Source organism: Hylaeus volcanicus, chromosome 8 (genome assembly GCF_026283585.1).
Source record: "Hylaeus volcanicus isolate JK05 chromosome 8, UHH_iyHylVolc1.0_haploid, whole genome shotgun sequence".
Classification (NCBI taxonomy): domain Eukaryota; kingdom Metazoa; phylum Arthropoda; class Insecta; order Hymenoptera; family Colletidae; genus Hylaeus; species Hylaeus volcanicus.
The window spans coordinates 15282582-15299917 of record NC_071983.1 but is presented as its reverse complement, the minus strand read 5'-3'; the positions used below and the strand labels follow the sequence as shown (position 1 = coordinate 15299917).

General features: G+C 37.8%; 3 protein-coding genes across 5 annotated transcripts; all 3 read right to left on the bottom strand.

Annotated features, from left to right (window-relative positions):
• Nucleotides 1–896: 896 nt before the first annotated feature.
• LOC128880681 (histone-lysine N-methyltransferase EHMT1) lies at nt 897–7370 on the bottom strand. 3 transcript variants are annotated; one of them, XM_054131014.1, is made up of 13 exons: nt 6704–7370; nt 5961–6630; nt 5292–5890; nt 5164–5214; nt 4981–5090; nt 4262–4904; nt 3855–4187; nt 3539–3767; nt 3254–3460; nt 2919–3175; nt 2586–2836; nt 2258–2433; nt 897–1831 (listed from the first exon to the last, which is right to left on the bottom strand). In XM_054131014.1, exons 2-13 carry the CDS (start codon nt 6611–6613, stop codon nt 1669–1671), a joined length of 3672 nt encoding a protein of 1223 aa, XP_053986989.1. In that variant the 5' UTR covers nt 6614–6630; nt 6704–7370; the 3' UTR covers nt 897–1668. The 3 variants fall into 3 exon arrangements, with proteins under 3 accessions (XP_053986989.1, XP_053986986.1, XP_053986988.1); XM_054131011.1 differs by having other exon boundaries at nt 5961–7370; XM_054131013.1 differs by having other exon boundaries at nt 4987–5090; nt 5961–7370.
• A 647-nt stretch (nt 7371–8017) lies between these two features.
• On the bottom strand, nt 8018–13818 carry LOC128880682 (dual specificity mitogen-activated protein kinase kinase 7-like). Its single transcript, XM_054131015.1, has 8 exons — nt 13445–13818; nt 12432–12889; nt 12164–12343; nt 11952–12086; nt 11629–11876; nt 9740–10432; nt 9333–9620; nt 8018–9253 (listed from the first exon to the last, which is right to left on the bottom strand). The coding sequence occupies exons 1-8, from the start codon at nt 13599–13601 to the stop codon at nt 9118–9120; spliced, it is 2295 nt and encodes a 764-aa protein (XP_053986990.1). The 5' UTR covers nt 13602–13818; the 3' UTR covers nt 8018–9117.
• Nucleotides 13819–13954: 136 nt separating this feature from the next.
• On the bottom strand, nt 13955–16878 carry LOC128880683 (ATP-binding cassette sub-family F member 1). The gene is made up of 5 exons (XM_054131016.1): nt 16337–16878; nt 16041–16266; nt 15308–15953; nt 15052–15230; nt 13955–14971 (listed from the first exon to the last, which is right to left on the bottom strand). Exons 1-5 carry the CDS (start codon nt 16861–16863, stop codon nt 14477–14479), a joined length of 2073 nt encoding a protein of 690 aa, XP_053986991.1. The 5' UTR covers nt 16864–16878; the 3' UTR covers nt 13955–14476.
• Nucleotides 16879–17336: the final 458 nt, after the last annotated feature.

The following is a 17336-nucleotide window of genomic DNA, read 5'->3' as shown; positions in this document are numbered from 1 at the left end:
ATATATATATATATATATATATATATATATATATATATATATATATAATTATCTAAACAAACGGGTAAGTAACTCTTTGGTATATATTTCATTGTTTCATGAATTTTAACATATTTTTTGTATTGGCAATTGTATTATATTTTATTTTTTGATACCGCAAGAACAAGTACTTATTTACCTTTGGGATAAGTAATCATTGACAATGAGTGAGAACTTTTAGGAAGGTCATTGCTCACTAAGCCGCTCAGTGAGCGGGTTTTAGTACTAGTGGCGCCATCGGTGAGAAAACGTTCAAGTTTGTCATTTACAAGATTATTTACCGACATTATGGTAATGTACCGATAGACCGGTTAAAAAACTCTGATAAGCAATGTAAACATAAAATATTGTAAAACGGACCAAAGAAAATTTTGTACAAAATTATAAGACAAAAAAAAGTGGTAACAGTCCGTAAGGACTCTATCACTATAATAAAGTTCAATCAATCAATCAATTAGTTCGGCCTGTTCACCGCTAGATGACAAACCAGGGTTAGACTTAGTGGCGCTATCTAGCAGTAAAAAGAGGAACTACTTTCACTGCAAACTTCGACATTTTCCCACCGATGGCGCCACTATTACTAACACCACTGAACTATATGTTTAAATGCGTGTATATAGGACGCCCTAATTACAATTCCAACTTTCAATTAAAATTACGCTTGGATCCCTCACGTGATAGCGTATAACAGATATCATGGATAAAACAATGATAAAGGCACCTAGCAGTCATACTTTGAAATTAGAAATGTTTTCAACGATACTCAAGTATTTATAGTAAGCTACCGGACACGATCAAATTTGAAAAAACAATCAGTTTTAAGAATCGGGTATATTTGAAGCAACATCGGTATTATATTCAAAAGAACTACGTCTCTTTTATTATACAAAAAGTCAATAATTTGTACAAAAGGGTGTTGTACTCTTACATTCTAAACTGTTCGCGATGAATCGAACACGCGTAAACGATCACCCTCTGAAACTGAATAAGCGAAAATAGATCTCGTAATTTTAATAGTAACATAAAAATCGATACGAGTTTCGGACATACTGTACGTACCTCGTCATCTATACCAACGATTAATTTACTTTTTTCCTTTAAAACTAATAGTTCGTTTTGTATGCAAAATCATAACGATTAGAAGCTACACAACAGCGCGCACACCCGCGAACACATACATACACGCATGCATACTTATTTCACAGTCCATACACTGCATACGAAAAATATGTAAAACAAGTACATATTATGCACATCGTAAAAGAGAATCGTAAAGTGGCACGTCTCGTACGGTGACTACTCGTCTTAGGAAAGAAACGACAATATAGCCAAGTACGGTGAAATTCGAGCAAACGAATGTAGACATTAACAACTTTTACAAACTCGAATCGGTACAGTGTAATTGCTTCTTAATACCGACATAATGCATTCTTCTGTTAAATGATCCTCGCAGCGTATGCAAATACCATCACCGTTTGTACTTGTACTTTTTCAATTTCACGAACCACTTACAAAGTTCGCTCCAACCGAAACTTGGAGATTCTGGATTAACACTCGACGTAATAAGAAGGAAGAACGTTAAAGTATCACTAGGATAGATTGCATAAAATTAGCTAAATTGTTTCGGGATTACGATGATTGAGCTGCCAGCATTTCTTCTTGCTGTATTTTCCTACGGTAGTTGTCCAAAGTAACTTGTATAGTCTTCTCGGAGTATCGGCAGTTTTCGGCTCCACAGGTACACGTGAACGACTTGCATTTTATTATCCAGAATTTCTCTCCATAATCGAAGCTGAAGGCAAACAATTCCGATTGGTCTTCGGTGATAAATTGAATAATGTTATTGAAAAATCAATGTTCAATGTAACAACTGCTCTTCGTGACGACGATCGATCGCTCGAAAAGTAGACTTGTTTCGATTCTCATTAATATATTCGTCTTCGTTTAAAATAAATGCCAATTCCAAAATTTACCATGTTCGAAAGTAACGAGTGAAAGGAAAAATACGAAAACGATTTTATGTTCACCCCGATATGGAAAGCCGACTAGGATTTCAAGATAGAATAAGGCGAAGAAACTATAACCACCTGCGATAAGGATTAACCCATCAAAACCAAGCATGAAATGGTTTATTAACTAAAAAAAACTTGGCATGACACTAATGTGTGTACAAGCGTTATGATTTCCACGCATTAATTGTTTTTTTTTTGTAACATACCCGAGCTCTTCGTCCGCTTCGATTTCGCGATTCGCGAAGAATGCTATCCTAGGAAAGTGCAAATCTTGATGCTCGACGAACACTCGCACTGGCAACAGATTAGGTGCGCAAGAATGGTTTATAAAACGAGCAATATTTCCATATCGTCTCGCGTCGATACAATAAGTTTCCCCATCCTACGTGAACATAATCAGACAGAGAATACATACATACATGCATACATACATACAAACATACATACATATTTTTTCACTTTGAAAATATCTTTAATTTATTTAACCTTAAACGTTCAAGGTAAATACGTATCTCGAAAGTACTCGATACTCACTCTGTTATCTAAATCAAAAAGGTATGAATCGTCTTCGCGATGATCAGCCTCGGAATCAGAAATTATCTCACCGACATATTCACACACATAGGAACCTTTAGAAATGTGCCGCAACGTTCGAAGGCCCCAACCTTTTCCTTGTGTACGAAATAATTGGAATCTTTGTGTCAAACCATGTTGAACAACTCGATTATTACACGTTATACGATTACAATCGCACGCTGGATTACACTCGAATAACATTGGGGGGTCTAAATGAAGAACATTTATACATGTTTATACATGTCCTCTGATCAATTTAGTCTTTAAGATGCACACACTTGTCTTACTCACCTGTATAATTAAATTCTGGAATCAGCTTTCCTTCTTCGTCGTACCAACACCTTAAACTAATATTTCCACACAAACACTTTTCCGAACTGCAATTGTCTTCGCACCGGCAAGACTGTAAAGACGTTATGGTGCGATCAACATTTATATTACTGGTAAAACAATTCTCGGTCACGTACAGAAAATCTGTAGGCTTATCTTCGGAATCATATCCATTAACGCACTGAATCGGATTTGTTTCTTTACCGCGCGAAATATCACTGGAAAAGTAGATGGTTAAGTACAGTTTACAAACATTGTTCAGTCAATGAATAAGATACATTAAACTTGATAGTCACTTAGTTAAAATTTTTACTGTTTTTTCCCACATATGCTCGGAAAGTTCGTTAACTTTGGCATTCAATCTCAAAGCAGACATAGTATCTCCATCGTTCGTACAACAATTTACTGCTGTTTCTCCTGCAGCGTTCACTTCGCCTATCTTTGCACCTCGTGCTAATAACAGAATGCTAACCGCATACTGATCTTGTCTTGCAGCTATGTGTCTGTCACACGTTAAATATGCTAAAGTTAGGATTTCGACGTTTACGCAAAGATAATTTAAACATTGTCTTCTTACTTACAAAGGCGTGTCGCCATGGACGTTAACAGCATTCACATCGCAACCTTCGTTAAGAAGCATCTCTGTAATTTCGGAACTTCCACTAAAAGCACTCCAATGCAACGCTATATTCTGTTCCGCGTCACGAATTAAAGGATCGCATTTTTTATCTACCAAAAATCGCGCTACATCGGCATGACAAAATTCACACGCCCAAATTAAACTCGTCCATCCACCATCGTCCACCGAATCTAACAAATGATCATCGATTATTATTTTACATATATATAATTAAATTAAGCAGTATGTAATTTCTAAAACGATCAAATATTCATTACCTACTAATGTTCTTGGTGCTTTACACTCTGTTAAAATTATTCGACAAACTTCCAAATGACCAGATTTGGCAGCCATGTGCAAAGCAGTCATCCCATCTTCTCCTTTCAACGTAACATCAGCACCTATTCTTATCAAATATTTTACTACATCAGCTTGACCCTTGCTAGCAGCTAGCATTAAAGGTGTTAACTGATTTCTATCCATTACATCTAATTGAGCGCCAGCTTGTACCAATACATGTACACAAGACAGGTGTCCCTTATCCGCTGCTATATGAAGACCTGTTCGATGAGCATAATCTCGGAATGTATGGTTCGCATTGTAGCCACATGCTGAAACATCACAATAATTTGTTAACAAAATATAGTAAATTACAAAGTAAAGTGGAGTTGGCATTATACTATACCTAAAACATTAACCAACTTCTCTAAATCCCCATTTTTTACAGATGTGTAAAGACTCATGATAGTATAGCGTTCCGGTCTCTCAGAGTTAACAGACGGTTCAGGTATTTTAATAACATCGGGTTGAATCAATGGACTAGGAGGACGCTCTGCCAATTTAGTATTGTCACCTTTCCCTGGCAAACTTATTTTAGCAGAGGGCAATTTTGAAAATTTCTTGCGAGTAGGAATGAAGACAGGTTTTCGTAGCCCACTCATGGCGACCACCACATCGTATGCTGTACTTTCGCTTCCACAATGTGGACACACACCTTTCTTATTCGGATAAATTTCACATTCACGATGATACTGGTGACCATTAATACACTGCACAAATCTTCCTTGGGAACAAAACAATCCACAAGAAGGACAACAATTATGTCGGAGAAGTCTCTCCTTGTGCATCCGGCATAAGATTATAAAAGGAACACGTGTACTAGGTCTCCGCATCGCGACATCGTTGCTATCCACCTCGTTGCAGCATCCAACCAACTTATTATCGATTGAATCTATCGCGGTACAATATAATGGTGCTCCAGAGCCAGTTATCGTTACATATAGTTGAGATCGTACTTGACACAAACATAACATCGATTGACCGTAAGACTGGAAGATATAGCAAACATTACAAACAAGGAAAATTATTGAATAAATAATAAACATAAACTTCTTCGCTACTAACACTAACTTCGCTCATAATCGCGGTCGATTCTGGCTTCGAGGCTTGTCCTTCCGCAGGACTGGGACTCGGAGCCATACTTCTCCGTGTCCTTTTAGCAGGTACTGTGCCTTCTATAAAGTATATAAAAATCAAAATATTTCTTCGACTCAATAAATGTCTATCGAACAAAACATCGAGTACTACCTTCGGGATAATCATTGTTTTTGCCTGTTTCTGCTATCGACGCAGATCCATCTATAAAGAATACCTCTATGTATTATCGTTGATTGGTTAAAAATACGAATCCGTATATAGTTTAATTGAATTTCTACCTTCGAATAAATCTGCCTTTGCGATTTTTCTTGCACCTTGGCTTCCTCGAGGCCGTCCCCTTTCTCGCTTAGGTCTACCTGCAGTAGCTGGTTTTAAAAATGGCTTTTCGATATCTGCTAGAGGTACGTCGTCGCTTGTGGGGCTGCCAATTGAGTTACTCAGTTTTGTTTGCGATTCTGCGCTTTTTATCATAGGAGACAATTTTGGCATACCGTCAAAGTCGGATGAAAAATTTTGAGACTCGTCTGGGATTGTTTCGTTTGCGATATTCTCCGACATAGATGAATTTCTAGAACATTCTAACGTTGAGTTTACCTCGGACATATTGCCGTTTCCATCGGTAATGGAAACTTCTGTTTCCTGATGTATGTCAGGAGGCTTAGTTTGTAACTGCTTATTCTGATCTTTTCCTTGGATCGCCTTCTTAGGCCTCCCTGGTTTATTATATTTCCTTTGTTTTTTAAATTGTAAATTTTCTTCCGTGTAATTAGATTTTTCTTTTCTCGCCATTGCGCTCTCCAACACTGTACTCTTCAATGACTCTTTGCATAGTCTTCTCGCCGAACGCTTAGGACCTGGAGCTTCTTCTGTCTGGTCACTAAAAATGTTATGGAATGTTTACAAATATTGGATAGAATATGTATTCGAGATGAAGGAAAATAAAAAACCTAAGTGCTCTTAATCTAGGTCGTCCTGTTCTTCTTTTCCTAGTAACGGGAGCCTCGACGACTGCTCGATCCACCTGTTCCGCAAGTTCTATAGATGTAACCGCTTCATCGGTCTTTATTTTTTCATCAGGAACTGTGTTTTCCTCGAGTGTTGCTACCTCTGCATCGTCCTTTGGTGGTTTTGTGTCCACTGTATCGCTCTCTGGTTCTTTGCTTTCGGAATCTTTATTCTGTTCTTCCGCTTTACCTTCCTCTGAATCTGATTTTTCTATAGTATCGGAATTCTCATCAGAGTTCTCTATCTTTACAGAAACACCACCGATTTGATCACAGTTTACCAATTCGTCGGGAACTAAAGTGAGGTTGGAAGAACAGCTCGATATCTTTGTTTTTTTACCATGATCGGTATTCTCATCGATTGTCCTGAACGTAAGGACTATACGTGGGATTCCATTGTTATCTTTTTTTGAAATTTCCTGTTTTCCAATATTTTCGTCTTCTTTATGATTTTCATCTATTCCTATTGGACTAGAGGTGACATTTTCTTTTATAGGAACAACCTCTTCGTTGTTGTCGCCGACGGGTTCCGATTCGATTGCTAGAACTTGGTCAGGACTCGCCACCGGTTTTTCGACCTCCTCGTGATCCGACATCTCCGATTGATTAATTTCTGCGTTTTTTACGGGACTCACGCTTTTGTTAAATTCATTCGTCATACCTTCGAGGATCTGTTGGATACTGACCTTATCTTCGACCCTCTCGGCAACCATCATACCTTCCTCTTCGCCCCCTTCTTGACAACCCTCCATCGTGGCAGCTTCCTTGTTTTTAATCTCCGACATAATAATACCAAAATTTCTCACTGGAAACTAGGAATCTTTACACTTAAATAACGACTTCATCCCAAATTTTAGACAGTCATTTAAATTAATCGCTAGACGCCGAACAGTTACCGAACTCCAGTCCAACCGCCAACGTTCAACGTCAACGATGTCTTCCGCCAAATACAAGTAGCCACGATGGTAGCGCAACACGCCTTCCGAGTTTCGTTCTGACTGAATACTATGACCGATAGTTGAACGAATATCGTCAATATATCTCTCCGTGCACTTTCCAACAGCTTCGCTAATTATATTATCACAGAAACCATTTGTTCCAAAGTTTTTCGAGAATATATCTACGCTACGCTGGCGTGCCCCGCACAGACCTGGAGGCCATATTGATTGCTCACTCGCTCAGGGACGGGCCGATTCGAGCGATGAATTTATTTTTAAAATGATCTTCGACCGAGCCCTTTTAGCATAAAATTATATATTCTTTCTCTTTATCTCTCTCTCAGATTCTTCAACTTACAGGATCTCTTTGGTACACTGTATAATTACGCGAGAAAAAAACATGCCTCGTCTGTAAAATAATACACGATCGAAAGCCTAGTATACCTATACATTCAAAGTAAAAAAGATAATGAATTCTTCTGTAATTCATTACTGTCAACTAGAATGGAGGAACGCTATATTTCCGGCCAAATTGTTTTATTTTACAACACATTTAATTTCTTCCTATAGGTGCATAGTAGAATCTTATCGTACAATCGAAAGTCGGTAAAAAGAAAGAAAAAAGAAGTGAACTACAAATCGTCCAAGGTTTTTATAATTTTGCAATTCTATTTAAAATCACAAGTGTACTTGTAAATGTATGCGTGAGAGAGTAAAACTGACGTGATATGCAAAATTGTTTCGATACCGACTATAAAACAGTATTTGGGTTTACGTTGAACGAGCATAGAATTAATATTTCGAAGCCATTATTATTATCTCATAGCTTTGCTTGTATACGTCGAATAAATGGAATTACTGTTAATGTTGAAATTCACAACAATTACAACGATGTAATGTAAACGTGCGTAAGCGCTCGGAAAACAAAAATTGCTTAGGATTACGTGGCAAGAAATAATAAAAATACATTGTAACTATTAAGCAGTGGTGGTTAGAATACTGAGATTTGATGTACACATAGATGGGATAAATAAAGAAAAACCGAAGGAAACAGGAAACGAATCGTATAAATATAAGTTTATTTACATTGCAACAGATCCTTTTGTCAAATAAGCGACAAAGGTGATTACGGGTGTAGACTGAACAATGTTAATGAATAAATGTTAATTAAAAATAATAATTACAACGTTCTAGCCCAAACACGCCTCTTATTTAAATAATATACATTTGTTGAAAGTCGCAGAATCTAGGAGACGTGAATATTGTGCTTTCCTCTTAGAGACGTCGTTTGTAACTCTTACGATTTGGTTTTCATTCGATCGACTCGTGACTGCGATCGCAGTATACGTTTGGTATTGTTACAAACAATAATGAAACGTGAAAAATATCGCCATTGCTAAGTCGAGTTGCAGAGATACTGCAAGGCCGCTCGAGGAAGAGAAGAGAGCTTTTTCGCGAGTTTTGTTCGAAATATTCTCTCGTTTGTGTCCCTCGATTAAAACAGAAGCGTAAACGAAGTGTGATAGGAACGGTTTACGCGTTCAGTACGATGCCGCATCTCCTATTAACGATTTTCTTCATCTTTGCTTTGTTTGTGTGTTTGTTTATTATTATTTTTTCCTTTTTCTTTTTTTTTTTTTTAGAAAAACGTCGAACATACTACATTTATCTGTATCTTTACAAGCAATATAAAAAGTTGAGCATCGTATTGCATCGGTGATTGCATCCTATAATATATAAATACACGTCGACAAGAGAATTATTGACAAAGTAGTTCAACGCGTTACGTTACAGCCACGAAAGAAAGTCGCGTGAAAATTAATCCCAAAGACCATCCTCTCGAATCTAGAAGCCTAACCTTTCGTTTCGTTTTTACGAAGAACTTTCTCCGTGCTCGGTAAATGTAAAATAATATCATACACGGTACGTATTCGAGTCTTTTTTTCGATTAAAATACGTACGCTATAGTTCACGGTGTCACCGAGTATTACAAACAACTATTTTTTGGTTTAGAATCGTTTTCAAGTACACTGTGCACAGACCACTCTATGTGCACGACCATCGTTGATTACAACACCATTCTACGTGGTACATATGATTAATTCAGTTACTTTTATCGCATATGGCACCAACAAGGAATACGAGTTAATCGTAACGGTGGGTTATGGTGGCGGAGGTCTTCTCTGAGGTTCGGGGGTGTAACGTAGACGAGCTCGTACATGTTGAGGACTACCGGGCACGGAATTGCTTTCCGACAATCTCCTCGGTGGAGGTTGAGGCGGCGAGGACGAGACGTACCTTTGCGAATAAAATTAATAATAATAAATTTGATTTGTAACGAGCATCCTTCAAAGAAAAGAAATCAAAATGGCATTACCTTCGTGCAAAAGAAGGAGACGCTTGATCCACTAAATTCCTTCTAAGAACGAGAGGAGATTCACCACGACTCAGTCTTGGTGGTGGTTCCGGCGAGGGTGCACGTTCACTTCCGAGCCTAAGACGAACGTAGGAAGCGAAACGCTTCTTAGCGGATTCTTTTGATCCAGTCTGTGTTGGTGGCATAACAGGTGGAGGATCTTGCTTCATTTGATGTGCAAAACGGGATATTAATAATTCGGGGCTGGTAGAACCATGAGAACCTTGTGGGGGAGGTTCGGAAGGAAACCTGCATTAAAATCAGTGAAACAACACAAGTTAAGATTACCAGAAACTTATATAGACTGTTAATTAGATAGTAATGATGATGACAGTAATAGTACTAAAAAAATTTTATTGAAAATTTACCTTTTACGACTAATCATGGGACTACCATAAATATCTTGCGATTGCGGATGAGTTTGAGGCACAGGTGGGGTTTGTCCTAGTCGTTGTTGAAGAAACGGTGAATAGCGACCACTTTCCGTTGGTTGCACTACATTTGGAGGATCGACGTTTTCTCGCCTCCAAGGTGAGTAGTCACGAGCGAACGGACTCAATGATCTAGAAACACCTTGCCATCGTTCTTTGCGGATGTCTCGATCTTCCGTAAAGCGGCCGTGGTACGGTGAATACAGTCTGTTCCCTGCATCTACATTAGCATCTTGTCGATAAGGAGAGAACGGTCTTCCTTCTTGTCTACCCTGTCCATTAATCGAACAGTGATTCGAAGAGTAGTCTCTGTTTTGATCGACGTGTTGTCTGTACGGTGAATAGGATCGTTGAAAATTCGTTTCCGATGCGTCCACATCGTTCGACGAAGGAGGAGAAAACGGCCTGGATATTTCCTTTCGTCTAAGAGCGTATGGACTGTAAGATACATAATTCGCACCATTCTCGCTATTTGATCGTTGATGAAACGGCAGAAAACTGGAATTCTGTGAGTCTTTGGTGACATTGCTTCTTAAAAAAGCTGGTACTTCGGATTGAGCTCTGAGATGAGCCGTTTGTTTTAGAGATACATGTCCGGTAACTCGCTGCTGCCACCCTGACAATCTGAAACTGAATTGTACACAGCGTTAATACTATAGTTTTTTATACCATCGATATCAGAAATAATGAACGTCCGGATATCATGATTCATTTGTGAATGCCACTGCCAGCCAAGACAACTGTGCCACGGTGTGTGTCTGCAAAAGAACTAAGTCTGCAGAGAGTTAATAGAAGTTAGAGCGTTAATCATATATCATGCAACACAGACAAGGATAGAGGAATTTTTTTTTCTAAGGTAACAAATCATAGATGCTATCTGTGTTCGAAACTAAAGAAAAAAAAGAAAAAATGTAAAATATTTCATGCTGAAAGACAACTAAAATGTCCAATCGATATTTTCTAGCTTAAAAGAAGGTTAAAAGCATAAATGTAATCGAAATCTTTTTTTGATGAATGGAGTGTGCACAGGGAAAAATAATTTGTGCCATATGACTGGCAAGTCGCTACATAATAATATAAAGACAAATAAACAAATATTGAAATAAATAAAAACAATGCTTACCATGAGTGGGGGTTGAAAGGTGGGGTGTGTAACAGGCGCGTGCACAAACCAAACAACTCGAAATGAAAATCGGGCAGAGTTTTGGATAATTGTGAGGTTTATTTTTTTGTAAGTTTTTTGGAATTTTTGGATAAATTTTTAGGAGAAATGGAAGAGGGGGCAAGGGCAAGGGCAAGGGCAAGGGCGAGGGCGAGGGCGAGGGAGAGGGGGGATGCTATGCTGCGCTGCCTCCCTCAAGCTCAACGCTGCAACACAATTCAACACGCACGCAAACTTTTAATCGAAATGTACGGACAGGTTTGCAAAATGTCATTTGGCAATGAATAAAAGATAAATATGTAAAAACTGGCGTATCCAACGTAAACCCAACTTTGAAACTAGTGACAGCATCATTTCTCGAGCCGCTTTAATACCTACCCGTTAACCATCAATACTCAAGTGTGTTAACATTGTTTTAAACTAATATAAAAAAACAACATACCCGGTTATTCTCAAACCAAACCAAATCAGTATGATATTAGTTGGGAATTTCATGCTATGTTTAAAATTTTATTCGCTTCTATGTAACAATACTTTCTAATGGTATATGCGTCTACCATATTTTACGACGACATACATTTTTTTTCTTATTCAACGGTATCCTATGTAATGTCTGAAAACTACACTTTAGCACTTCTAATAAATATAGTTGATAACAGTGTACCTTGGTTCTAATTGTCGCATAACCCTGCCAAACCATTGACAGCCAGAATTTAGAACAGAGGAGTTTGTTTCGTCATCTTGAGGTACATCGTATTTTCGAATGAAAGAATGCTCCATGAGCTTGTGATATTTTGGACGATGTTTGTAATTTTTTGTAAGGCAGCAACACACAAAACTTCTAAACTCCTTTGAAAAGAGTGCATCCGATGGAAGGGATGGAGGGTCGTCTTGTACTACTCTGCTCAGTACCTATAAATTTCAATAACGGTAAAACAAGTCTGGGTTAACACGCGTAACGTTATCAATAACCGGTGAATTATTTACCTCAAAATCAGTCTTACAATCTCGATAAGGGAATACTCCGGTAGCTAATTCTACTAACGTAATACCCAAACTCCACACATCTGCTCGTATGTCGTAATCTGGCTTCGTTGGATCGGGAGGATCTATTCTTTCGGGCTATGGGAAATACGTTTAAAGATACGTTTTACAAAATGATTTAAACTTTTCACGGTGTATGGAACGATTATACTTACAGCCATGTAAGCAGCACATCCCGCACTTCTGGTTTTTGCTTTACTGTCGACTAATCTACCGGATATACCGAAATCGCATAACTTTACCCCTCCTTTTTCGTCGAGAAGAATATTACTAGGTTTTACGTCCCTATGAATTACACCGTGTTTTTCTTTGAGATATGACAATGCCTTTACAGTCTACAAAACGATAATTATTCGTGTAACGTAATTATTATTTTCGATACAATTAAAAATAAATAAATCTCTAACTTTTGCTCATACTTACAGCAACCGTAACTTTTCCTAAAAATTCTTCCGGCATTGCTTGTCTAGTTCTCTTCAGTAATTTGTCTAAACAAGTTGCCATTAATTCCATACAAATCCATACATCGGATTCTGTGATGAAACATCCCAAACATTGTACGATATATGGACAATCGTGTGATTTCAACACAACGTCGAGATCCATAATTATCCTCTTATTTTCTTCCGCGTTACCAGAACGTCGCATTTGTTTTACAGCGATGAGTACGCCGCTTGGTTTATGCCTCATTTTAACGACATGTCCGCAGGTACCGTTTCCCAACTCACCCAGGTGTTCCAAATCTTTCATTTCAGTTTGATATCTCTGTCCGTTGATATTCAAAATACCATTCATCTTCATAATTTCCTGTAGTTTCGACTCAAATTCGCTATCTTGTTTCTTCGGAGGTATCTGTGAGACTTTTAAAGTCGGGATCGGAGCTGTATTAAGAAGATTAAGCATCATTCTTGTATCTAATTACACTTGCCTTGGTAAAATGTCGAAAGATTAAAAGGACATTCAACTTTCGTTAAAAAATGGTAAAAAGAAAACAACAACAACAACAGAAGTGGTAGTTTTGAAGATAAGAAGTAACTTAAAACTGCGTAAAAGATGGAAAAGGATATTTATTCCACTCGACGAAAGCCAAAAAACAGTTTGTTCCTTCGATACGAAACAAGTACATTGTTTTTGTTTATACGATTCGTTTAAACGGATACCCATTTATCTCGAATTCCGAGCTTTTGAGTAGAATTGAAAAATATCGTCGCGTAGAAGCGTTAATTTGCAAACAATTTGAATAAAATAAAGTACGAGGTAAAGAATGGAATGAAAAGTGTACGATATATAGAATTAACAGAATAAATTGTGATGGTCAACATAACCTGTACAACAAGGAAAGTGGCGGATCCGTTCGGAACATTCCGAGATAAAACGGGTAAAGAAAAAATTGAATTACTCTGACGAATGACGTGCGATATTTAAAAAGAACTTACGTCGTGAGGCAGAAGTCGAGACAGTTCCCGTGGATGACGACTGAATGCCCGTTCCTGGTCCAACCTCGCCACTTTGTCTGTCCTTGTCTCTCGATTCATTTTCTGCTCTGAGACGCTCTTGCAAATTCAAAATCTTATTTTCCAGGGTACTGGACATCGCGATGGTCTTTTAGAACAGTATCAAGTTCACCGCGGGACACCACCTCGCACAAAATATTTGACAATTTTCACATCACTCTTCTGCCCCTTTTGGCAGCGAACATTGCGCCGCCGGTTATACGCATTTCAGTTTTCAGTAGAACCAACTCTCTTTCGGTTTCTCGGAAATCACTAGAACAGTATACGATAAGAAAATTTCTCCGATTCCTTTCGATAAATAGTATCGCGAATTACTTGATTTTTTTGTTGTTTTTTTTTATCCAAATCGAAATCCACGGAACATATATTCTAAAGTTACTATAGGTCAACTTTAAACAAACTTCATGTACGCGCAGATCATTTATTTCGAAATCATTCTGCGAATAATTTTTATTTCTGTCATTTAAACATGAAGTAAATATTTATGATACAAAATACAGTTCTGGTCAGAACTTAATACATATGTATATAAATATTTCTTCGTAGACTCGAATAATGTTTCTAATCGTTTGAATTGCACGTGTCAGACACGAAAAATGAAAGAACTTGAAACAATGATATTTTACCAATAAAACTCGTGTCAGAAGCGATCGATACTTTTCAGCTTTTTCATAGACATAACATTTGCAATTCAAATAGAAATCGTAAGTTGCGAATATATTACAATTTGACAATATCTTAGCCCTATCAGACGCAATATTTGTTTAAACTTTGAATACCTTCGGACACAAGTGAAATGATCTTTTGCATTTAAAGTACTGATAATCGCATTTTTAAACGAATAATCGGAACTCGATAATTGTTGAGGGTAAAAAGCACTTAATCTACCTAACGAATAGTTGTGTCCGAAGGGATCGTTTTTACAGGCCGCTGGAGAATACAAAGGCAAAATGATTATTGTAGAACAGCAGCATTTGCGGCTATACTCGGATTGTTAATAACTTCTCCTAGACTTTCCAACAGTTCTTTCCTGTAATCGTCGAAGTCTCCATCAATTTCATTAATCTGTTGATTTTCGATAACGTATAAACAACATTCCGTGTCTCTGATTAGACGTTCGTCGTGAGAAACAATAATAACTCCTCCTTTATATTCGTTAATAGCATCGGCCAGAGCATCGATAGATTCTATATCCAAATTGTTGGTCGGTTCGTCTAAAATTACAACGTCGGGTGCATTCAAACATAATTCTGCTAAAGCGACTCGCGCTTTTTGACCTCCCGATAAATCTTTCATTTTAATTGTATGAGCGTGGGAGCTGAGTCCAAATGTTCCTAATTGTTTCCTAGCTTTCTCATACGGAAGATCGAACAAACGCATTAAATATTCCGACGGCGTTTCTTCAGCGGTTAGATGTTCGCCAGAGTGCTGGTCGAACTTACCTATCCTCTGAAAACGATAAGAGCAATTTAATAGATGGATTCTTTTTCGAAAAGTAAGATGATGTCTTATTATGGTAAATCCCTTACCAGTCGATGATTCTTTATTAATTCTCCTTTCACTGGTTGCAAATCACCGGTTAATAATTTTAAAAATGTGGATTTACCGACACCGTTAGGTCCTACTATAGCTATTCTAGAACTTAAATCTATTCCAAAATCAACGTTGATAAATAACGGCTTTTGTCCTTGGTACGAAAAGTTGACATCTGAAATAAAATATGAATTTTCAAAAGCGATATTTGCATAAATAAGGAAGCGAAGGATAGAACGATCTACAACGTACTGTAAAGACCAAGAATGGGTGGTTGCAAGGGAGGTGGATCGGGAAAACTAAATTTCACTATATATTCTCTAGGTTTCTGTAACAATTCCGTAGGCGTCGTGTCGTCGTCTTGTTTTTGCATTTTTGTTCGATTTTTTTCTTGCTTCCTCGTTAAAGCTTCTTTCTGTTTCTTTTCAGCTTGTTTTTTACTTTGACCAGAGGCTTTGAGGTCCTTGAGTCGCTTTTCTTGTTTCTCGTACGCTTTTATCATTTCTTTTCGCTTTTGTTCGTACATCTTTTTGAACATACTGTAGTTTCCTTTGTAATAAAATAGTTTCTGCTGATCCAAATGAATTATGTCTGTGCACACGTTATCCAAAAAACTTTGGTCATGAGAAACAATTAATAACGTCTTTTTCCATGCTTGTAGATAATTGTCCAACCAAATGACAGCATTCAAATCTAAATGATTCGTTGGTTCGTCGAGCAATAGTAAAGTAGGTTCTAAGAAGAGAGCTCTTGCAAGAGAAACACGCATACGCCAACCACCGGAAAAATTCTTTGTCGCACGATCTTGCATGGCACGACTAAATCCTAAACCAGCAAGAATTCTCCTAGCCCGCGGTTCCGCGGAATCTGCTCCGATTATTTTCAGTTCTTCGTAAACCTGTAGGATAAGCGTTATGAAAAGAAAATCATTAAAGCATACATCTATCTATCTATTTGAACGGAACAGGAGAGAAAATACTAGAACCTCTTGCAATCTACTTTGAATAGAAGTATCTCCTTGTTCCACTAATTCTTCCAAGCGTTTGCATTCCGTCATTAATTCTTTACATTTGACGTCTGCATCGAGTACTACTTGTACAGCTGGAGTATCATCTGCGATAACTTCTTGCTCACAGTACAAAACATCGATGCTGGATGGAATAGCAAACGCTCTTTTGGCAATGTGACGCAATAAAGTGGTCTTGCCGTGTCTGAAAAGAAAATAAGATAAGAAGGCATAGAAATGACACTTTGTCCATCGATAGGTAGAAAAGTCCATACCCGTTTGGCCCTACCAAACCGTAACGTCTGCCTTGTGCGATTAGTAAACTAGCATTAGTGAACAACTCCTTTCCTTTGGCAGCGATACTAAAGTTTTCCACTTTGATATCAACAGCATGTTCTAATTGTTGGTTGGTGCGTTGCTGGGTTTGAGATTGAGACACGGTAAAGTTGGATTCCAGTTCGCTGTGACCCTGACCACCGGTCTTGGTCAACATTTCCATTGTTTTCTCATATTCCTGCTGTTTTTTTAATTTCTTCTTTTCTTTGTGTGTCAACTTTTTCCCAGTTTCCTCCGTGTCCATTTCGGATATCTTTTTCGTAACATCCGACAGTTTTTTATCGGATGACATAGTGAAAGGTGTGATACTGATAGATGGTCTCCCAACCTCACTTTTCCACACTTGATCTCGAGTTCTCGGCAATGCCTGATAGCTAAAGGCAAAAATGCAAACACGTGGCGCCATCAAACCTTTAGCCTGCTTTACCATTAGCCACTGTAGACCTGCATTACCCACGTCGAACATCGGAGTAGCTCTGCTTTACCCACGTCGAACATTGGAGTAACTCTGCATTACCTACGTCGAACTTCCGAGTTGCTCTGCTTTACCTGCGTCGAACTTCAAAGTACTTCTGCTTGATGATGTATGAAATCTGCAACAAAGTTACATGAATTAATAATATGTTTCAAAATGTACAATACTTAGAATTTGAATCCATTAGAATTGAAGATAAATTTTTAGTTTATATAATATTTTAGTTAATTTGAGTCTCGCACCACGGTCTACACACATATACACAATATGCAAAAGTATATGCGCTGCATTCAGCCAAGCGACTGAAGAACATATGACTATCAGACTATGACGTTTTGTTTAGTTTTGTTATTTAATTTGGTTATGTTAAAACGTGCAAACAGTGCCACGAGTAACAAAGCGTATATTAAGATATCACCGTGTGTCCATTAACTTGATAATGCTACATACACAATACAAAATGT

Bases quoted from the DNA above. Each gene is read 5' to 3' on its own strand.
- LOC128880681 (XM_054131011.1), bottom strand. From the start codon at position 6,802: ATGTCGGAGATTAAAAACAAGGAAGCTGCCACGATGGAGGGTTGTCAA. The intron at 5,891-5,960 runs GTTTTTTATTTT...TAACATTTTTAG, and splicing joins CCTAGATTAAGAGCACTTAG to TGACCAGACAGAAGAAGCTC. The intron at 2,837-2,918 runs GTGAGTAAGACA...TTCTTCATTTAG, and splicing joins TCCAGAATTTAATTATACAG to ACCCCCCAATGTTATTCGAG.
- LOC128880682 (XM_054131015.1), bottom strand. From the start codon at position 13,601: ATGTCCAGTACCCTGGAAAATAAGATTTTGAATTTGCAAGAGCGTCTC. The intron at 9,621-9,739 runs GTAAATTTTCAA...ATTTTAATGCAG, and splicing joins CCCATGATTAGTCGTAAAAG to GTTTCCTTCCGAACCTCCCC. The intron at 9,254-9,332 runs GTAATGCCATTT...TTATTCGCAAAG, and splicing joins TCTCCTTCTTTTGCACGAAG to GTACGTCTCGTCCTCGCCGC.
- LOC128880683 (XM_054131016.1), bottom strand. From the start codon at position 16,863: ATGTTCGACGTGGGTAATGCAGGTCTACAGTGGCTAATGGTAAAGCAG. The intron at 15,954-16,040 runs GTTCTAGTATTT...CTTATCCTACAG, and splicing joins TTCAAAGTAGATTGCAAGAG to GTTTACGAAGAACTGAAAAT. The intron at 15,231-15,307 runs GTACGTTGTAGA...ATTTTATTTCAG, and splicing joins ACCCATTCTTGGTCTTTACA to ATGTCAACTTTTCGTACCAA.